Genomic DNA, 20,654 nt, shown 5'->3' on the forward strand with positions numbered 1-20,654 from the left:
ATCTACTTTCTTTGGACATGTTATGAGCCTCTCTAAATTTTTTATGTAAATATTGAAACTGTTTTTGTGATATATAAAAAAATAAAATACATGAATAGGTCTTTTTCCTTTTAATGAAGATAGACATGTGACATTCTTTCCACTACTAATATGTCACTCAGATGGAAAGAGTTCATAATCTTTCATAATATAGATATGTCATATATTTGTAACAGAGATGTAGAATTTTTAATACGAAAACCTAGGAAAAATACGATATGGGTAATGTGTATATATGTGTATATATATGGTGGACAAGATACCATAATGGGGATTAATGAATTTGGTATTATTAGAATAAATTAAGTTGGGGCTGTCTTGGAGAACATGATGTTGTTTCATATTCAAAGGTTTGCATATTTGCTTGTCTGGACACCGTCCTTTGTTTCTCATGTTTTTTCACTTTCTTCTATGTTGTACTGTTTTGTTTACTATATACATTTATTTTAATTATTTCTTAATCATTGTTATCAATTACTATTAAAGTATTAATCAGAAAACTAATCAGTGATTTCTGCTTCGTTGGATAAGAACCAGTTATATAAAAAACATTATGTTGCGTTTGCGTTAATTAGTACGTCATGTATTATTTTAAAGGCGGTAGTAAAATAAGAGAACTTATTATGGAAGCAAAGAGAAGCTTGGGGCCCAAGATAAAGAAACACGACGACTTTTACTTTCCTTTCTCATCTATACCGCACTGTAATAAATTAATTGCAACGGACTACAGCTTTACTTACACCCACATAATTATTTATTTATTTCACTGAGAAGTCTGAGATAATTAGTTCTTTATGAGTATAAAATATTTATCTTGGGCCCCAAGCTTCACACCATAATAATTTATTCTATACAAACCAGAATCCAAAACAACATTCACTAAAAGTTGTAAACAGTTTACTTTTTTTGCGTATCTTTGACAAACACAGTAAATGCATGCAATTATAATATTATATACAAAATGGATGTGTCACTATAAATATAAAAATATGTTGCATTTCCTTTTTCCGATTTTGATATCTTTAAGAAAAGTTACATTGGCTTTTAAAACTTTTAACAAAAAAAAAATTAAAAATCGAAAAAAACTCATCGGCTTTTGGATAAAGATATATAGGGTGCACCGACCAAGCGTATATATATAGTAAAGAAGTGTAAATAATCTACTAAAATAGTAATGGATAACTCAAAGCGTTTTACAGATCATATAATATTTTCTTTGTCAATGCGTTTACAGATATCATATTGCCGTAAATGTTGCTTTGCTAACATAGTACTAACATTTATCCCCAAAAAATGTGTGTTTCAAGTTCAACTACACTAAGAGAAGGTAAAAGAGATAAGATCGTGCGTGGAACATATCAACAATCCGGCTCTGCTCCAAATGCTGAGACACAAAGTTGAATTTATTTTCACTTGTTTTTCCTTTTGAGTTCTATTGTCACCAATATTTATTCAAAATTATATTGTAATCAATATTTTTGTACATTTGTACTGCATATATGCATTTTTTCAACTCGTACTTTTAACAATTTATTTACCAACAACACCATCTCATTTTTCCTATTCTGCAACTTGTGGCTAACATAGACATTTAAACTGTACTAATGATATCAGAATTTTTATAGATAGCCTTCAAATATTAATTTGAGTTCTTATCCAAAAAAACTTCTGGCCGGTCATAAAAAGAGTCTTGAACAATTCGCTCGCTGCTCAGTGCGCTTGCCATCCATTCGCAGCCAAAACGAAACGCGCCTAAGGGATTACCGACGCTTCTTTTTTGTCCTCGCCGCTTTGTTTATTATTCAAGTTTGAAAGAAAACGTGGATAATTCAAGAAAGTGATGATTTAACTAAGCCTAGGAAGGCACTTTACTGATTAGTCCACATATCATACTCAGTATTATTACTTTATGACTTTTTTGTGTGTGTTTTCTTGTGGGTTCTTTTCTCTCGCTTTATCCTAATCCTAGCATATTCCTTTTTGTGAACTTTATATTATACGTATAGTATGACGTATAGAGCTACGTAACAAACACTATATTATGTGTAATTTTTATTTGTTGTCGATAACTCTATTAGGTGTAAATTATACATCGCTTGAGATAATTAAGGGTGTCAAATATGACCAAATCCGCTCACCTAAACTCAATCTATCAGGATTCAGGAGTTTGTGCATCTTATGAATAAATTTATTATATAAATTTATATTTATTAACTCACACTCATATAATCTAAATCATGAGCTAATACTATATATTAGTTTGCGAGTTAATATAAATCTAAACATAATCTAAAATATTAACTTAACGAGTTAAATAAATAAGAAGGATTGTTAGATTCACCTGCTTTAAGTTTTACCAATTAGGTATCAAGTTTTACCAATTACAACTAATTTGTTTTTAATCAAAAGTTACCACAAATGCTTTTAATTTTTTCCTTTGAACTTTACGAATCACGATCATAAATAACCTCATTATTTTTTCAGCGAATGAACTTGCTTGAATGAAAGAAGGCTAGATATCATCTTTTACTTAAAATTAAATTCCAAAATTTTCTGAGTTCGATAAAAAAAAATCTAGTTCTAATTGCCACATTTTTTAAGTGATATATTAAATTTTTTTAACACAGTGGTGTCGAGGAATTACCCAAATTTTAAAAGCACCACTTGATATTATTTTTAATTGACAACTCTAGAGGGTCAACAGTAGGCCATCCGAATCGATCTCGCGACTTCTCAACTGGGCCTCCAATTAAATAATGTGATGTGTTTTTTGCTCTAGTTTAATGTTTAAATTTATCGATATGTTCTGTACAATTAATTATATGTATGTTCTTAATGACTATCAGAAACATGATCGCAATGATCAATTACAGCTATTAATTAGTAGTATCAACTTAAAAAGAACACAAGTAGATTATAATTATAATTATTTTTTTGTTTGTAGTAATTTTTTGGTGACCTCACCGTATATTATCATTTACCAATGTTACGTTATATAGTTTGACTTTCGATGGTAATAATATTAGCATAATATATCATACTAAGCATCGCTATATACCTTAACAAGTAATAACCAACCGAAGTTTATATATTTTTGGAAGTATTTGAACGTTGAACGTTGACCGTTAGGTCGTCAAACCTACATGCCAACAATATGATACTCCATCCGTTTTAAAATATAGAATATTTTAAGTAAAACACACAGATTAAGAAGTTTTTACTTTTAGCAAGTTCAACTAATCAGAAACAATATTGCATAATATAATATACTAAACTAATCTAAAAGTTGTATTGAAATTTGAAAACATTTTATATTTTGAAACGGAAGGAGTACATATTAATTCTTCATAAAAAATGATATATAGAGTAAGAACTAAGAAATTGATAAAATTGACAAACGATTCTTTTTAACAATTTTTTTTTTTATTTTTTAAAAATGTTTTGGAGGTAATGAACACTGACCGTTTTCCATTGTATAAAACATGCTTGGCAAAAATGGACCTTGCGAAATATAAATACGTTGACCACCGTGTAATCAATTATAATTGACCCTTACAACTTGTTACTATCACAAAGGTTGGACCATAAATCTCTATTCATCCCTTTTTCCTATTAGATGAAATTTTATATATCCTGGTTTTCACACGTGTATTCATTTGTTTAGCATTTAGTTTTTGCTGTGAGTAAGTTCGTTTTTAATATAATACTATACAGTAATAAGAAATATATAAGTATATATAAGAAATACGTACGTATATATAACAGTTAGTTAAGAAAAATTATATGCAAATTTGACTAATTGTCACTATGATTTTGATTATGTTTTGATTTTGTGGATACCTTAATTAATAAAATATGTATATTTCATAAATCATGAAAAATACTTTGGATTTTGGTCCAAGATTGTTAACTTATCAATAAAAAAACAAAAAAAATCTCTCTATGGTAAAAAAGATTGTTTTACTTTTACTTTGATATTATGATGAAAAGTTTGAAAGATTTACTCAGCTTGCTTGTAATTATAGAGCCTAACAACATTGCATAAGTAAACTGCAAACTTCGATCAACAACAATACGGTAAACTAAGTCTTCACATCTAAAGACGTACGCAAGAAAAGCAACATGACCTTGTTCTAGTAAAAATCAATCTTTAATTTTAGAATACCAAAAAACTGTTGACTCTGCAACTACTTTTTCTCAATATATATATATATATATATATATATATATTTTTTTTTTTTTTTTTCTGTTAAATTTATATAAATGTGGTTGAAGGAAAATGAGTTGTCGGAAATCTAATTGATAAACCAGTCCAATCGTTCGCAATGATAATGTTGATGTAACGCAAAGAATCTTGCATGTAGGCTCTACCACTTTTAATATTAAATAAGTATATATTTGCATGGTAGCTCAACTATTCATCACTCATCTCTAAAAATATCATCCTTAATACAGATAATTGTTTTCAGATACGATCATACGACGCATACTTTCCCGGCGCAGAAATTTACATTTATTTTTTTGAATATTTCCACCAAGAATATTAGAACTGACGGAGTGTTGGTGGAAATTGTGACACTCAAATTGTGGAAAATATTATTCCATTATAACTAAGTAGTTTTTTTTTTCCTGTTTATATAGCAGTTAGGATTTAAGAAACATTAAAAAAAAAATCGATTGCTAACATGAAAAAATATAGGGATCTAGACACAGAACCTCTTAATTATTCAAAAAATTATACTCTCTATCAATACAATAAAAGAAGGATGTGTTGCTCTCCTCTTCTAACACATCAATCTTAACATTGAAGTATGGTTTGACACATCAATTAAAATTAATAGCTAAGAAAAACATTTGAATTAATATAGCTAAGATTTTTAAACCAATTAAAAAACTATGTGCGACATCATGTTGTCTTTCACTTATTAAGTTGATTTTTACTGGGAAATCTGGAAATAGATTCTTGAATTGCAATTGCTTCAACTTTTGACTCCGGCTATTGTACCTTCTCTTTTTTTAGGGGTGAAATATGTCATGTTGCACTAAGATTCTTACGGTTGATGTTTATTTTTTTATGCAAAGCTTCATTGGAAGAATTGTAGATGACCGTATTAAAACTTTCACAGCAAAAGTCACAAAACAAATTATATTAACCAATGTCTATGAACTGTTTTAGCATATTTAATTGAATATAAATACTCATTTCATAGACCTATGTAAAAAGTCCATCTATTTCGATTTCTATACTTCCATTTAGGTTTCTTTACTTGTGTTCAATAAATTTTATCCAAGAAGTTTTATTAAAACCATATTTTCTCAGCTAATTGCAATTTAAATAAAAGATAAAAATATAAATTTGTTGTATCTACATAATGTGTGTGTAAAGGCATAATATATTCTATGAAATGAAAAAAAGAAGTCAAATTCTAAAAAAAAAATATATGTTTGAAAATTATTTTGATACTAAAAAAATATTCGAAATAGTATCTCGCTGTTAGTCATATTTTTTACACGTGACAATGAGTAAATTTGATTTATTTTTCTAATTTTTCTTTAAGATTGTGCTAGATTAACATATATAGCTTGAAGAACTTAATCATAAACTTGTCAAGTGAATGATAAGCTTCCAACTTGATCGTAAGCTTATCAAGTGATTAAATGGGTTTGTTTAGTTTAGGTGTTAGGGTAAGATAAGAACAAGTATAAATATGTTGTAATGTTGTAAGAGATAAATTATGTGAGATTTAGGAGAAAGTTTGAAGTGCCTAAATCTAAAGTACTCTAAGAGATCCATCAAAAACATTTACAATGTAAACATTAAAGAGTAATATGTTTTACTATTCTAGAGGGTTTGTGAGTGAGAAACAAATCAAGAACTAATGGTTTGTAATCTCTCAACTTATTTGGTAATAAAACTTAAAATATTTTCATAAACTAAATTTATGAAATAAAAAACTCAAGTATCATATGATGATGTAAATAATAATAATAATAATAAATTACTATTGAAATTATCAAAAACTTATATGAATTGATTCCAAATAACATATATTAAATTATGAAATCGAAAAAACAAAATAGAAAAATATGGTAAAAATAAAATAAAAAACAAATCCCGCGGCATAGCACGGTATCAACCTAGTATATTATAAAAGATGATGTTTTACAATTTTCACTAAAATTAAGAAAATAATAAATGATGTATTATTATTAATTAATTTTGTTTTCTTCTCCTTTTGGCTGTGCTTTTTCTACACTTGTCATTCAATTACATATATACATTAAATTATGTATTGTAAAAATAAAAAAATTAAATATTTATTTAGTTTTGAAAATAAAAATGTATTAAATACACTAAAGAAAATCATTTTTATGATACAACAAAAATTCTAAAACATCATCTATTCTAATACAGAGGGAGTATAATTCAAATTTTCTACATAATTTTTTTAAAGTATATGATTTTATATCAAACTATCACTATACTGTATCGGTATTTTTATTTTATTTTTTTATGATGTGTATATACTATATACACAATTTTATTTTATCATTTATAACTCTCATACACCTTTTTTAATAGGAACTCAGACTGATACAACGGTGATACGAGTATGAATCATTAGTTTATCCATGTCTATATTTAGTGATATCCGACGTTAAGAAAAACTATAGTCACAATTTCTTGAAATAACGATAGACTGAAAAATGGAGTTGTTCCTTAAAGATTACCATTCTAACCTTTCTTTTATATTTATTATATAAATGTTGTGAGCACATTGAGGACTAGAATGAAGAGACTTGGAGGAACGAGAACCAAATGGACAAATCAAAGCATTTTCTTAACATAAATTTCTAATCAAAAAGTTGGTGGTTTCAACTATAATTACGTCTTTTTTTCTCTGATTAATAACCCATGATTTCCTTGTCAACTACATTTATTTTTGTCGCCTTAACCCATGATTTGGTTTTGAGTTTGAAGAAAAAAAAATCCGATGATTTGATATAAAATCAATCTAATCAAATATAATACTCCAAATGGAAAAAAATAGCACTAGTAATGGAACTCATTACCATATCCTTAGAAATGGAAAATAGCACTAGTAATTAATTATCTATGTTTAACTGTTCAAGTATAAATGGAATCTGCCAGTTGTGCGTTTCTTGTCACGTCGTTCACAATATATAACCAGCTTCTAAATCATATCACCACCAAGACTGTAGAGAACATCCTACGATATCGTAATTGTTAGTAAAATGTAGCCTTTACTACTATTCGATGGTTTTGGCAAATTCGGTGTGAACTTAAAAAAAAAAAAAAACTGAAAGAAATAAGAAGTGACCCATACACATCGGAAACGTGCCTTGGTCATAAGGGGGATACTTGGTTCATTAATATACACAGATTGATGCTCTCCATATATAATCTTATAAGTATGAATATAATATATGAATAGTAAGAACAATGTTAATATCATGGCCGCACACGTAGTTTTACACGAAATATCCAATTAAAACTTGAAACATAAAAAAACTTGATATCAGGAGATATCCACAAGATAGCATTTTGGTGGTTAGATTGTAAACTCTTGGTATTTTCAAGATTCAATTATCCACTCCACTATTATGGTACGACATGACGAGTTAGCGTCTAGTGATTATCATTAAAATTCTAGCTAGCAAAATTCAAAGAAAAAAAGAAAAGTCATGGATTATGTCTTCTTCTTTTTTTTTTTTTTTGGTTTAAGGGTTTAAGTCATGGATTATGTCTTCTTCTTTTTTTTTTTTTTTGTTTGGTTTAAGGGTTTAAGTCATGGATTTTGTCCATAGAAATTACGATATTTGCAGGTAAGTTAACTGAACCCGCAAGAACAAACAAAAAGATCAAGAAAAGAAAAAAAAGATATATGCATTGAAAATATGACATCTAACTTCAATCATTTGAACAAGGCCTGTCAAAATAAGTTGGTCCATCCATTATAAATATTTTTGTTATCTATGAGATGTTCATATCTAATATGGTAAATAGACGATTGGCGATTGGAAGTGTTTCTCTAGCCGGGACCATGCATACTTACGCATAATTTATTACTAATCATACAAAATATTCTGAAAAATTAGCAGTATATATCTTGGAAGTGGTTCTGGTCTTACCAATCCGAAAGTAAGCAAAGTCTACCGAAATTGTAATTTGATTTAAGGGGAACTCTTGATTTTAAACCGAAAAATCTGCTTCTCTTAACTTTGAACTCATTGGTTCATTATAATTTTGTGAATACATTCATTGACGTAAGGTGAGAATGAGATTGTGGAGGTGGTTCTGGTCTTGAACTGGTCCAACAAATCATAGACAATAAATAGAGAAAAGAAAAAACAAAGCATGTGATGATTAGAATTAAGATCCAGCAGAATAACCGTTACCCTGAAACCTTGTCGGCTCATACGTGGTGACTTCCTCTATCACATGCAAATTTATTCCCGATGCAAATATTTGCATCAAACAATGTTCCATTGTTGTTTTTTTTTCCTATTACTATTATTGAAATAAAAACCATTTGTTTCTTGGTACTTGTGAAATAATTTGATCAGTCAAATGGTTGGCTCCTTCTTCTGATGACTTCTGGAAGAAAAAAATTCTCTGAATTGTTCGAGACCACGTGCCACCAAACAGAGTGGATTGAATCATGAGCGATCTTTTGTATTTTATATATACTAATTTACTTGCATTCCCAAAAGGAAAGCAAAACTGCAAAACATGTGTTCTTTTTTTTTTTCTTGTTTGTATAACCTTTCAAGACTTTTACAAGAGCTTTTGCAATCAAATTTCGATGAACTCAAACCTTCCATTCCGTGGTTATTTCTTTTTCGCTATTTCTTGCATAGCAAGTAAACGGAAGGTGAAAGTTTGAGTCTCAGAAGACAATTTTTCAGTTTAGACATGTGTTATACCAGACGCAACAATCCCTGAACAGAATGATTGAAAACTGAAAAGTACCCGTTGCAAAACCCAATGTTGGGGAACTTTAGAAGTTGAACATACAACTATTTCGTAGCCACAATGACATGTAATTGTGTAGCTTACTTGTAATCCATAAATAAAGTAAACTGAACATGTTTGTTGCAGACCAAGCTAATAAGAGTCTTATACTCCAATAATAATGGCCTTATTTCAAACGCTAAATCCTAATCAATACATGTATAGTACCATGTTATTCACTCATCTACGAGATATAAGTGTATCAAACTCCTCTTCATCGATCAATTTTTTAGAGACGTATTCTTTCGAAATAGACAAGCAATTTATCGGATAAGTATCAAGCAAGCAATGCTCAAGTCTCTGCAGTTTCTTCTTTCCTAATAGCTTTCAGTCTCTCTTGAAGTTTCTTGCTTTGTTCAAAGTTTACCTTTCGCTTTACAGCTTTCTGCAAAAGTATTGTAAAGATATATCACTAGTTAAGACAATGTAATCAACCCAAAGGAAAAGTGGAAAACTTTGAGTTGAAACGTTTGTCTTGTTGGCTATTAGAAAAATTACCTCTTGGCGAAAACATCGATCAAGCTTTACTTTAAGCTGTGTACAATCTCCGAAGAACTTCCCAATCGGATGATCTGTATGACACTTTTGAAACTCCTCAATTATCTGCCAACCATGTGAGTGACATACAAAAGAATTAGTCAGAACAAACAACAAAAAAGAGATCAAACTTTTGAAAGGTTTGATCTTTGCCAAATGCAGTTATGTAAGCTTGACTCCATTCAATTTGGCAAAGATTTACTAAACCTAGAGATATGAGGAGAGTTTATCACCAACATTGCATTTATTTACAGAACCTCTCTTTTGCATTCTAATACACAAACTAGAACATTTCTCAAAGACGCAATCACATAGAGGTAAGGTAAGCTAATTCACAACGAACACGATTCAGAAATCTAGTAAATGTACAAAGTAAATAGAAATTGAAAGTGAAAGAACAAATGCTGTAAAACTCACCTCCAGACACATTGGATGTCTATGTGGTGTAAGCGGAGGATGCATCTTCTGTAATAAAAACACAAGAAATTAAAACTCTGAAGGAATCGCTTGTAAAAATCAGATCTTTCACCTCTATGCTAAAAACACAGAACGAAATAACAGCAGAACCGAGCAAAATCCTCGATTTCATAAACCCTTTTATGTTGAAGGAGAAAGAGAATGGAACTAACAACAAAGTCACAAAGTCATTGTAATCTGAAACTACGGATCTCAATTAGCGTCAGGAATTAAAGAAGATGATCAATTCCTCCCAATTTAACATGACAGGAGGAGAACCCCTTAACCCCTAATCGAAGAACAAAAAGATTAAAAATTACCTTTGATTTGAGCAAATCACCACCTGAGAGGGAGAGAGATAGACCTCAGAATCACCGAAATGGGAAAATAGAGAGAACGAACAAATCAAAAACGAAGTTATTAGGAAGTTAATGGGCCTATATAAACTTTTTGGGTTAACGGGCCTTGTTAAGTCTTTGTAAACGCAGCGTTTTGAATGTTTTGGATGAGAGAATGAGAAAGGAAGGAACTTGGAGGAGGACAGAGAGAAGCGCAAATATCAGAGTGAGTAAGAGAAGAAGAAGAAGAAGAATAAAAATCTTACCTTTTTGCCTAACTGTGAAGAATCCACAGGTAAGCTGAACAGTACGTGTTCCGATTATCAGAGTAAACATACCCAATTGGAATTTGACTTCACAATTTTTCTTTTCTGGTGTAAAAATTGCAGTGTTTATGAATTGTAAACTGAACAGGACGAAGCTTTAAGATTTGATTCCTCAGGATGCTTTGTTTGAGATATTCATTACCTTATCTACTTCAAACAAAGGAATCAACTAAGCTCTTCTCCAAAAGGCCTAACAATATTGTGGTTCGTATTTGTTTTTCAAGAGTTATGTTCTTAAAAGCTTCTTTTATCATACATTTCTCAGTTCCATTTTATTGTTGAAATTGAATAAATCTTCAGGTTTGTGCGGCGAGAGGTCCAAGACCTCGGTCTCCTCGAGTATGGAAAACAAGGAAGAGGATTGGAAGTATCTCCAAGGCTGCTAAAATGATTGATTGTGTAATGCTTTCTCTCTTTTTGACCCTTTCTCTCATCCTCTTCATATGTTTAATGGATATGTAGTTAATACGTTATCCTTCTCTCATAGCTGTTACTGAGATGATGTATTGTATCTTATTATCTTATAGATAAAAGGATTGTCGAATGTTAAAGAAGAAGTGTATGGCGCTCTTGATTCCTTCATTGCTTGGGAACTAGAGTTCCCTCTTGTTATAGTTAAGAAGGCGTTAGTGATACTTGAAGATGAAAAAGAGTGGAAGAAGATTATTCAGGTAATTTTAATCTAGCAAGAGGAGCTGATACTTTCTTTCTTGGTGAGATGAATGTAGAATAAGTTTTTGGATTTTGTTAGGTGACGAAATGGATGCTGAGTAAAGGCCAAGGAAGAACAATGGGAACGTACTTCTCATTACTAAATGCATTAGCAGAAGATAATCGGCTTGACGAAGCTGAGGAGTTGTGGAACAAATTGTTTATGGAACATTTAGAAGGAACTCCAAGAAAGTTCTTCAACAAAATGATCTCTATATATTACAAGAGAGATATGCACCAAAAGCTCTTCGAGGTAAAGTAACAATCCTTCTTCTTAACTTAGTATTGGCAGCCAGTAGAGATATTCTTTTCGTACAAGTTGATTTCTGAAACTTATTGAGTGTTTCTTAGGTCTTTGCTGACATGGAGGAGCTTGGAGTGAAACCAAACGTTGCGATTGTGTCTATGGTTGGAAAAGTGTTTGTAAAGTTAGGGATGGATGATAAGTACGAGAAACTGATGAAGAAATATCCTCCACCACAATGGGAGTTCAGATACATCAAAGGAAGACGTGTTAAGGTCAAGGCAAAACAGCTAAATGAGCTAAGTGAAGGTGAAGGCGGCTTAAGCAGCGACGAAGATAAGGTTGATAATTTGATTGAGAGCAAATCCAAAATGCTGTCAGATAAGGAAGCAAACGAGGATCTCAGTGAAGAGGAGGAAGAAGATGAAGAAGAAGAAGAAGAAGAAGAAGAACTTCCGGGTATGGATCAAGGGCAGATTGAAACTTCTAGGGAACCCTCTCTAGATCATTTAGACTCTTCTTGACTTAAAAGTGTTTGCGTCATGAGCTTTTGAGATCGTATCCACCGTTGGATCATGTAAGGAAAAGAGATCGACGGCCAAAGTTCTTCTAAAAAGCATTCTGGGACTGAGCTACGGTTTCTTATCAGAAAGATTTTGAACTTTTGAGGTTAAAGAGCTTTGAAGAGTGAAAGATAAATTTAAGAGTCAACTAAAAAGAGTATAAAACTCAGCAAAAGAACAAATACTGTAAAAGTCTTTTGAATTGAGTATGACTGTAAGCATTGAAGACAAAAACTATTGTATTTCAAAATCATAATTAACTCCTTAATTGTATTCTCACTCTTCATCTGATCCTGACTCTTCAGAACTCGATTCCTTCTTGTTTACTTTCTTCTTTGACCCTCTCTTCTTATCTTCTTCATCCTCACTGTATTCACTTTCGTAATCCTCTTCCTCGATCTCATCGTCCTCCTCCTCCTCCATGTCTTCTGCATTCTCACCCTCCAAATTACGGGTTCTTTTCAAAACCTCGACTTTCAGTGATGTCTTTTGGTCACAACCGATCCAAGTATCGCTTACGCAGAAGCAAGTCAAGTTATAAGTACCTTCTGCAGGTGCTAAGATTCTCCCCATTACCAATCTTGACCCACTTTTGACCTTCTCAACAGCTTCTTTAACTGCATCATTTATTTCCTTGCCGCTTGCTCCTAATGGTTCCATTGTCTCAGTAATAGCGTTCGAAGCAGCGGCTATAGCTCCAGCTTCATCCATGAAATTAACCTTCTGAAAGAACCAGACATTGTTTGCGTCCGCAACAAGAACCCAAAAGTTTTCCTCTTTGTGGAAAGGAAAGTAAGGCGAGTGAGGAATAGTTCCTATGAGTCCATTGGGACGTTTTAGAGTGATCCAAGCTTGAACTGTCATAATGTCGCCTTCCTGAATACCTTCTTCGCCTTCTGTTTTGCAAATGACGTTGATTTTGAGAGACGGTATCATTTCTAACACTTTCTCGATGTCTTGAACATCAGTCTCTGACAAGCCCCCAACCTCTCTGAATAGTTTAGAACGTTCTTCCAAGCTGAGTTCTTGAAACTCTTGGAATGATTTAACCTGCAACGCTATTGATTTAGCGATAGAGTCGTTGACATGAGGGAGTTGCAAGAAAGGAGCAATGCCTTCTGAAGATGACTTCCTTGCACTAAGAGGAACAGCCTGCAATCAAACAACATTGAGTGAGCTACAAACTCTTAATTATTTTGGCAAGAATAATGTTGGAAAAAACTTAAAACCTGAACAATGCATTGAGATAGCTCCATTACTCCGAGTGCAGGACTTAACCATCCACGCCCTTGTTCATTGCGGGGTATAACCGCCATCTGCAAGAAACTCACAATATCATAAATTTCTGCATTTTAAAATTTCCTAAGTTAAGAACAGCAAACAAAAGCTTCTTAGCTTCTTATGTGAAAGGATTGATATAAGTGTTTCAAGTCATCATCAACTTGGTACTAAGCTTTAATTTATCAGTTACAATGTGCTAAGCAAAAATAGGGAATATAAGCAAGACCTTCATTAAATCTTCAAGTAGGCGAGGCGCAAACTCTAGCACACGCCTGAAATCATTTTGCAGAGTAAGAGACAGAACAGTTGATTCACGAGTTAACTGTTTCTGTATCAAAAGCTCAGTCTGTTACAGAGAAGAAAACAAAAGGAAAAAAAAGTTAGCATTTTTTTCAAAATGTGTTCAATACTTAGCTTTATAATGTATTAAAAGAACCAACCTTGACAGTTGCAGGATTCTGTTTCCAAAACTTAGCTTCATCTTGCTTCATCTTCTTAGGATCAAGATTTAGCTCGCTTTTGACAGACGTAAAGAGTTTCTGCAGAGGTTCATCATCCGTTTTACGAACAGGAATCTCTGCATACTCAGCTGCTTTGATGAAAACTTCCAAAACTTTTCTTGGAGTTAAAGAGGATTTCAAAGACTCGAAATATGCTTGACGAGTTTGAAGCTTAACGTGACTCCCAGTATACTTTGATGATCTCCAGAGATAGATTGAGGCGATCACCAGTGGCAAGAGAATACATAAACCAACTGTACACAGCAACAATACCCCACCAGATTCTCCATTCATGTTTAAAATAAATTCAGGTAGAGCCATTCCCATTGTATAACCCTGCATCAAACAAAAACCATATTCTCCATTCATGCTTATAATTAGAATATTAGAAGTTGTGGTTTCGTTTGAGGAAAACACACTATTTCATCATCTAAATAGTGAAAAGAAACGCAATGGAGGTTATATATAATCATTACCTGTCTACCATCCGGATGGCCATACTTCTCAAAGTTTTCACGGGATAACGGATCAGTTAAAGCTTGGTAAGCTTTAGCTATGGACTCAACAAAATATTTATTGGCCTCTGTACAATTACAACACACATGTAAGCAACAAGCACACAGAACAATGAATCAAAAGGGAATAAATAAAGGACGAGGACCAGTAAGCGTTTTTCAACCTGGATCTGGATTTTTATCAGGATGGTATTGAATAGAGAGTCTTCTATATGCTTTCTTGATTGCTGAATCAGAAGCACCAGGTTCCAAGCCGAGTATACCGAATGGCTCAAAGAGTTGACTCTGTAATATTTACACAAGATAAGCAAATGAAATTCTCAACCACAAGCAATATATGATTAAGCTTGAAGAGAGAACTATTAGTTATTATTACCTCACGGCTCATGTTTTTAGTGTAAAAGATCAAGAAGATCATTACAATCCAGAGTAGCACAACTGTCAAGTTGCTACATGAAGTGAAGCTAGAGATCTACATAAGATAAAACCAACAAGTTAAAAGAGGTTTACTAAGAACATAGTTACACTAATCATAAGTTAGTAGGGAGAAAAAAAAAAAAAGAAAAACTAACCCTTTGAGACATGGATCTCTTGTACTTCCCTGAACGGTCACACTCAAGGCATTGACAATGTATGCTTCTTTGTTTCTTCGAAAAAGCACGGCTCAGCTTCACAAATGTATAAGGCACCAATGGAATTGCCATCATTGTCAAAATGAAAATGGGAAATAAAACACTATTCTCTTCTGATTCCGCCATCTTTGGACTCTTCTTGTTTAAATCAGAGATTCTGCAGAAACAGAACTGCTCTGTTATGTTTGTTTGGAATCTTAGAAGTTGTGGTTTTGTTTATACTATAAAATTTCCGGACCAACATGATTAAACAATAGTAAAATTTGACAATCGATCTCAAATCGTGTCCAACAAAATATGAAGAAAGAGACATTTGCATAATTCCCAAAATTTTTGTCTGATTTACAAATTCAAGGAAAAAGAATATGGATTTGAATTGCATGCGATTAAAAACGAGAAAGGAATCAAGAAAGTTTTTACCTTTGATGATAAAGTTTTGGTTGAGAAGAAACTGAATAAACAAAGCAGCTGACTTTAGAATTAGATTGCGAAGCCGAAGAAGAAGAAGAAGTGAGGTTTTTGATGGGAGAAGTGATGATGAATCATTACAGCCAATGAAGACAAGACACGTGACATGAAATTGAGACTTATACGCAGCGTTTGGTTACTCTTTTAGGAAACTGATGGCGACGTTGACTAATTTTGAGAAGAAGATCTAAGAACAATGAAAGAGCATGCGGCACACCTGAGTCCCTGTGCACTTACCAGCAGAGGATCAGGACTCACAAACCCTCAACGTCATACTCATGGAGAAGATTCAGGCAAGTTTTAATCTTTTCACAGTTAGTCAAGAACAGAACAACAAAAGGCCAAGGCTTTGTTAAACCCTTTGAGATTTGAGTTTAAAGATTAGATTTTGGGGTTCGTTAAGAAAAAAGACTGAGTTTTTGATTTGGTACAAACGACAGTGAAGCACTTAAATGGTTCTTCTCCACACAAGTGTTGGATTCATCAAACGGTTCTCAACGACTCCATCGACGTCCTCGGCTTTAGATTGGAAAACTCAACTGAATCTGTCCCGAGTAGCCACCGAGATCTCTTCAATTCTCTTACAACGTCGTAACTGGATCACTCATCTTCAATATGTTAAATCAAAGCTTCCAAGGTCAACACTTACACCGCCGATATTTCTCCAGATCCTCCGTGAAACTCGAAAATGCCCTATAACCACTCTTGATTTCTTCGATTTTGCCAAAACCCATCTCCGGTTTGAACCGGATCTTAGGTCACAGTGTCGAGTAATCGAAGTTGCTACCGAGTCAGGTCTCTTGGAACGAGCAGGAACGCTTCTGCGTCCTCTGGTTGAAACCAATTCTGTGTCTTTAGTTGTTGGATCGATGCAACGGTGGTTTGAAGGTGAAGTTTCACTCTCTGTCTCGCTTAGTTTAGTTCTTGAGTGTTATGCCTTGAAGGGTTGTTACCAAAATGGCTTGGAAGTGTTTAGTTTTATGAGAAGATTGAGACTTTCACCTTGTCAAAGTGCTTATAACTCTCTTCTTGATTCTCTGGTTAAAGAAGGTCAGTTTAGAGTGGCTTTGTGTTTGTATAGTGCCATGGTTCGAAACCGGGTTGTCTCAGATGGGTTAACTTGGGATTTGGTTACTCAGATTTTGTGTGAACAAGGGAGATCCAAGTGCGTTGTTAAGTTGATGGAAACAGGTGTTGAAAGCTGCAAGATTTACACCAATCTTGTGGAATGTTATAGCAGGAATGGAGAGTTTGATGCGGTGTTTAATGTGATTCATGAGATGGATGATAAGAAACTAGAGTTGAGTTTCTCTTCTTACTGTTGCGTATTGGATGATGTTTGTAGATTGGGAGATGCTGAGTTGATCAATAAGGTTCTTGGATTTATGGTGGAGAAAAAGTTTCTTGCTTTAGATGATGCGGCTGTGAATGATCAAATCATTGAGAGACTTTGCGATATGGGGAAAACGTTTGCCTCTGAGATGCTGTTCCGTAAAGCCTGCAGTGGTGAAAGAGTGAGGTTGCGAGATGGGACATACGGTTGTATGTTAAAGGCACTGTCTAGAAAAGGGAGAACAAAAGAAGCTGTTGATGTATACCGATTGATTTGTCGGAAAGGTATTACAGTACTTGATGAGAGTTGTTATAACGAATTCGCTAATGCTCTTTGCCGAGATGATCATATGTCAGAGGAAGAACAGGAATTGCTTGTAGATGTTATAAAGCGCGGTTTCATTCCTTGTACGCACAAGTTATCAGAAGTTTTAGCATCTCTATGTCAGAAAAGAAGATGGAAACACGCAGAGAAGCTTCTTGATTCCGTTCTTGAAATGGAGGTTTATTTCGATTCCTTTTCATGCGGGATTTTGATGGATCGTTACTGCAGAAGTGGAAACTTAGAGAAAGCCATGGTACTTCATGAAAAGATAAAGAAGATGAAAGGAAGTTTGGATGTAAATGCTTATAATGCGGTTCTTGATCGGCTTATGATGAGACAAAGAGAGATGGTGGAAGAAGCAGTTGGTGTGTTTGAGTACATGAAAGAGATGAATTCAGTGAACAGCAAGAGTTTTACGATTATGATTCAAGGGTTGTGTCGTGTGAAGGAAATGAAGAAAGCTATGAGATGTCATGATGAAATGTTGAAATTGGGTATGAAACCTGATTTAGTAACCTACAAGCGTATTATCTTAGGTTTCAAATGAAAACTTTTAGTTTAGTTGTAGATTTTAAGATCTTAGTGAATCAAAACACATGTAATCAATCCATTTGAGAGTTATACAAAAAAGTCTAATCTGTAAACAGAAAATTACAACAAAATATCAAAGAGTTTTGAAGATCAAAGTGTCAAAATTTCAAACAAGAACAAAGGGGGTGAAAAGTTGTAATGAATGAATACAATAATAAGAGTTTGTTTAATATATATAATGATGACCCTATTACATGGTTGATTATTTATTGGTCAAGAGGCAGCCATTCCAGTTCTAGTTCTAAGTCACCAGATTCAACATTCTGAAGCTTGATTTGAACCTCTTGTTTCACTTTCCCATCTGCAATGTTAATGATGCTATCTTCTATAAGAGCATTGTCGTGCGATTTCAGCCATTTTCCAATCTGCATATCTCCAAACATCTCAGGGTCTCCGAAAGCCATTGCAGAAGTAATCAGAGGTTGGATATCAATCTCAGCTTCTCCCATTATGTCATCAGCAGAAAATGTGTCATAATCAAACACTTGCTGCAAATGTCAGAAAGTAAGACAGAAAGGACAGTAAGGGAAAACCTTCTGTTTACAGATTCATCAAGAGTAGAAACTGATTCAATAGAAAGTTTAGACCAAGCTTGTACCAATTTCACTGAGCCATAGTTATGAGGAACAGAGAGCATGAGTTCCTCATTCCAGACCGGGTTTAAGTTGCTCTTCACTACAGTAGATTGAGCCTTCTGGTAATATGATGATAAAGATCAGAGAAATGAGTTGACAATAATGTATCACATAATCAATGGTAAGAACATATAAAATATGTAAAGCATTCAGTTAATTACCTGTTGTCCTAGAGTCAACACAACGTAGGGATCACTTGACATCATATCTCGGATGGCTAAATTGGTACCCTTTTTAATAGTCACTTTCAACAATCCAATAAACTCAACCATGCCTTCAAGTTGCTGTCATTGTTTAAATTTACAACAGAGAGACGAAATGTGTTTAGACACCATGAGATCAGAAGACTTAGCAATATCCATGTTCAAAGAGTTTGCTCCACTTGATTCTAACAGTAAGATGGGGAAAAATATAGAAAAATAAAGAAGCTTTACCGGCTGTTGCGATGATGAATTTGAACGAAAGCTATCAACAATCTTTTTAGATAGACTTGATGAAAGATATGCTGAACTCTTTGTACTAGAGGTCTTCCCGGATGTGATCCGCAAGCTTGGTTTTAGAAACTCTTGGTGCTCATATTTCGACCTGAAATAAAGACTTGAAGATGAATATTTCACAATGAAGTGGTCATGACTAGCGTTTATACACATTATTTATCGGGTCTTCACAACCTACCTAATGAACCTCATACGTTGGTCATGACTAGCATCAGGTCCAGGTTTAGAGCTTCCTTCGGGTATAAACGCCTCGTAAATTGAGTTTGCAGAGGCGTTTCCTCCAATTTCAATCATAGAATCGACTTCTTCATCTGACCATTCATCCAATGTCACGGATAAGACCTGGAAAGATGAAAACTATCACTACACTACTTGCAAAAGATTCTGTCAAGAAGAAGTGGTGAAGCAATCCACATCTTAATGCAATCCAATGGCAAATGCATAAAACAAAAAGTAGAAAGAGAGAAGCAAAGAATCATAACCTTTGAGATATGAGTGCCAAGGCTTCTATGCACACCACAACATTTTAAGCATATAAACACTCCTATATTAGCTGACCTGTAATAAGCCACCAAATACATTGATTAAACAACCAAAAGGGACACAAGTAGAGAAACAAGAAAAGCTATGGCAGGAAAACAAAACATAACAGTAATCAAACTGCAAGAGAATCATACAATGTTTAGTAAACATTAGAATGGCAAAAACTTACGCCCACTTAGGATCAGGAGCGCCACAATCAGCGCATACTCGGTTATCAGATTGAGTTAAAAGATCCCTTATTCTCCTTTTACCTGTGAACCAACAAGGTGGAATATAATTCAGTCACATCACAAACTCATTTGTGAATTCCACACCAGAAGTAGAAAGCCTAAAGACTAGATATTCCTTCGCAAAAAATGGTTTACCTGAGCCAGGCTTTCCGAGTCCGGCTCCAGAATAACTCATTGCTCTTATAAAAAGCTAGCAATCATCAAACAGAATCCTACAAAACAGAACAAAGAAAACCCAGAATAACGTTAGGGAAAATAAAAACTTTCATCATTCAAATGTAAAAAGCCTAAAGAGATCAAAACTCTGCTTTGCAAATTCCAAAACCAAACATTTTGGGAAAGCCAGGACCACAGAAATACCAATTGTAGATCATCAGCAACGATTCATGTTCCCATAAATCGAAAATTCAAAATTAAGGAGACCAAATCCAAATCTTAATCCATTGCTGCAAATACCATTTCAACGACGAAAACATGACCGACAGGGAAAAAGTCGACTTACACAGAGAATGAAACTCAAACTTGATTGGATACAGAAGAGCGTTAAAGAACGATCAGAAACGAAAAAAAAAAAAAAAAAGAAGAAACATGTATTTGGAAGAAGAAGATATATAGAGATTAGATTGGATTGGACGTTCTTACCAAGGGAGAGAGAGAGGACAGGAGAGAGACAGATATGTTCTTCTTCTTTACAAAAATTTCAGACGAACTAATATAATTATTATTGTCTTACAAATATGACAACTACGTCTACGTGCTTTTTCTTTTCTCTTTTTTTTCTTTTTCTTTTTCCTTTTTCCAAAATTTTAATTTTCCTCATTTCTCATTTAATTGTAAAAGTTATGTAAGGTCAA

At 33.3% G+C, this 20,654-nt stretch overlaps 4 protein-coding genes and 1 pseudogene across 8 annotated transcripts; 2 read left to right on the top strand and 3 right to left on the bottom strand.

The window, feature by feature from the left end:
• Nucleotides 1-9,037: 9,037 nt before the first annotated feature.
• On the bottom strand, nucleotides 9,038-10,523 carry LOC104731427 (uncharacterized). Of its 2 annotated transcripts, none has more exons than XM_010450801.3 (4): nucleotides 10,390-10,523; nucleotides 10,031-10,078; nucleotides 9,575-9,679; nucleotides 9,038-9,461 (listed from the first exon to the last, which is right to left on the bottom strand). In XM_010450801.3, the coding sequence occupies exons 2-4, from the start codon at nucleotides 10,073-10,075 to the stop codon at nucleotides 9,369-9,371; spliced, it is 243 nt and encodes an 80-aa protein (XP_010449103.1). In that variant the 5' UTR covers nucleotides 10,076-10,078; nucleotides 10,390-10,523; the 3' UTR covers nucleotides 9,038-9,368. The 2 variants fall into 2 exon arrangements, with proteins under 2 accessions (XP_010449103.1, XP_010449104.1); XM_010450802.3 differs by having other exon boundaries at nucleotides 10,031-10,075; nucleotides 10,390-10,462.
• LOC104731429 (pentatricopeptide repeat-containing protein At4g21190-like) lies at nucleotides 10,432-12,542 on the top strand. Its single transcript, XM_010450805.3, has 6 exons — nucleotides 10,432-10,702; nucleotides 10,797-10,937; nucleotides 11,034-11,132; nucleotides 11,261-11,404; nucleotides 11,485-11,697; nucleotides 11,796-12,542. The coding sequence occupies exons 2-6, from the start codon at nucleotides 10,851-10,853 to the stop codon at nucleotides 12,210-12,212; spliced, it is 960 nt and encodes a 319-aa protein (XP_010449107.1). The 5' UTR covers nucleotides 10,432-10,702; nucleotides 10,797-10,850; the 3' UTR covers nucleotides 12,213-12,542.
• Nucleotides 12,434-15,723, bottom strand: LOC104731428 (dnaJ protein ERDJ2B). Of its 2 annotated transcripts, none has more exons than XM_087478844.1 (9): nucleotides 15,600-15,723; nucleotides 15,120-15,350; nucleotides 14,924-15,019; nucleotides 14,712-14,832; nucleotides 14,509-14,615; nucleotides 13,973-14,368; nucleotides 13,759-13,878; nucleotides 13,481-13,567; nucleotides 12,434-13,403 (listed from the first exon to the last, which is right to left on the bottom strand). In XM_087478844.1, exons 2-9 carry the CDS (start codon nucleotides 15,303-15,305, stop codon nucleotides 12,528-12,530), a joined length of 1,989 nt encoding a protein of 662 aa, XP_087334970.1. In that variant the 5' UTR covers nucleotides 15,306-15,350; nucleotides 15,600-15,723; the 3' UTR covers nucleotides 12,434-12,527. The 2 variants fall into 2 exon arrangements, with proteins under 2 accessions (XP_087334970.1, XP_010449105.2); XM_010450803.3 differs by having other exon boundaries at nucleotides 15,120-15,336; nucleotides 15,600-15,721.
• Nucleotides 15,724-16,099: 376 nt separating this feature from the next.
• LOC104731430 (pentatricopeptide repeat-containing protein At4g21170 pseudogene) lies at nucleotides 16,100-17,983 on the top strand (annotated as a pseudogene). The gene has a single exon (XR_015574783.1). The product of XR_015574783.1 is annotated as a pentatricopeptide repeat-containing protein At4g21170 pseudogene (transcript).
• On the bottom strand, nucleotides 17,888-20,618 carry LOC104731431 (ADP-ribosylation factor GTPase-activating protein AGD12). 2 transcript variants are annotated; one of them, XM_087478845.1, is made up of 10 exons: nucleotides 20,443-20,506; nucleotides 20,303-20,321; nucleotides 19,936-20,012; nucleotides 19,740-19,821; nucleotides 19,510-19,585; nucleotides 19,206-19,369; nucleotides 18,965-19,115; nucleotides 18,692-18,814; nucleotides 18,494-18,589; nucleotides 17,888-18,383 (listed from the first exon to the last, which is right to left on the bottom strand). In XM_087478845.1, exons 3-10 carry the CDS (start codon nucleotides 19,973-19,975, stop codon nucleotides 18,102-18,104), a joined length of 1,014 nt encoding a protein of 337 aa, XP_087334971.1. In that variant the 5' UTR covers nucleotides 19,976-20,012; nucleotides 20,303-20,321; nucleotides 20,443-20,506; the 3' UTR covers nucleotides 17,888-18,101. The 2 variants fall into 2 exon arrangements, with proteins under 2 accessions (XP_087334971.1, XP_010449110.1); XM_010450808.2 differs by lacking the exon at nucleotides 20,303-20,321 and having other exon boundaries at nucleotides 20,443-20,618.
• Nucleotides 20,619-20,654: the final 36 nt, after the last annotated feature.

This window comes from Camelina sativa, chromosome 12, assembly GCF_030686135.1.
Source record: "Camelina sativa cultivar CO46 ecotype springtype chromosome 12, ASM3068613v1".
Taxonomy (NCBI): domain Eukaryota; kingdom Viridiplantae; phylum Streptophyta; class Magnoliopsida; order Brassicales; family Brassicaceae; genus Camelina; species Camelina sativa.

Coding starts and splice junctions, on each gene's coding strand:
- LOC104731429 (XM_010450805.3), top strand. CDS start 10,851: ATGCTTTGTTTGAGATATTCATTACCTTATCTACTTCAAACAAAGGAA. Junction 11,133..11,260: donor CTGCTAAAATGATTGATTGT/GTAATGCTTTCT, acceptor ATTATCTTATAG/ATAAAAGGATTGTCGAATGT. Junction 11,698..11,795: donor TGCACCAAAAGCTCTTCGAG/GTAAAGTAACAA, acceptor AGTGTTTCTTAG/GTCTTTGCTGACATGGAGGA.
- LOC104731428 (XM_087478844.1), bottom strand. CDS start 15,305: ATGGCGGAATCAGAAGAGAATAGTGTTTTATTTCCCATTTTCATTTTG. Junction 14,616..14,711: donor TGATAAAAATCCAGATCCAG/GTTGAAAAACGC, acceptor GTAATTGTACAG/AGGCCAATAAATATTTTGTT. Junction 13,879..13,972: donor AGAATCCTGCAACTGTCAAG/GTTGGTTCTTTT, acceptor TCTCTGTAACAG/ACTGAGCTTTTGATACAGAA.
- LOC104731431 (XM_010450808.2), bottom strand. CDS start 19,975: ATGAGTTATTCTGGAGCCGGACTCGGAAAGCCTGGCTCAG. Junction 19,116..19,205: donor CAACGTATGAGGTTCATTAG/GTAGGTTGTGAA, acceptor TCTTTATTTCAG/GTCGAAATATGAGCACCAAG. Junction 18,590..18,691: donor TGTTGACTCTAGGACAACAG/GTAATTAACTGA, acceptor TCATATTACCAG/AAGGCTCAATCTACTGTAGT.
- LOC104731427 (XM_010450801.3), bottom strand. CDS start 10,075: ATGCATCCTCCGCTTACACCACATAGACATCCAATGTGTCTGGAG. Junction 9,680..10,030: donor GACATCCAATGTGTCTGGAG/GTGAGTTTTACA, acceptor CATGGTTGGCAG/ATAATTGAGGAGTTTCAAAA. Junction 9,462..9,574: donor ATCGATGTTTTCGCCAAGAG/GTAATTTTTCTA, acceptor ATACTTTTGCAG/AAAGCTGTAAAGCGAAAGGT.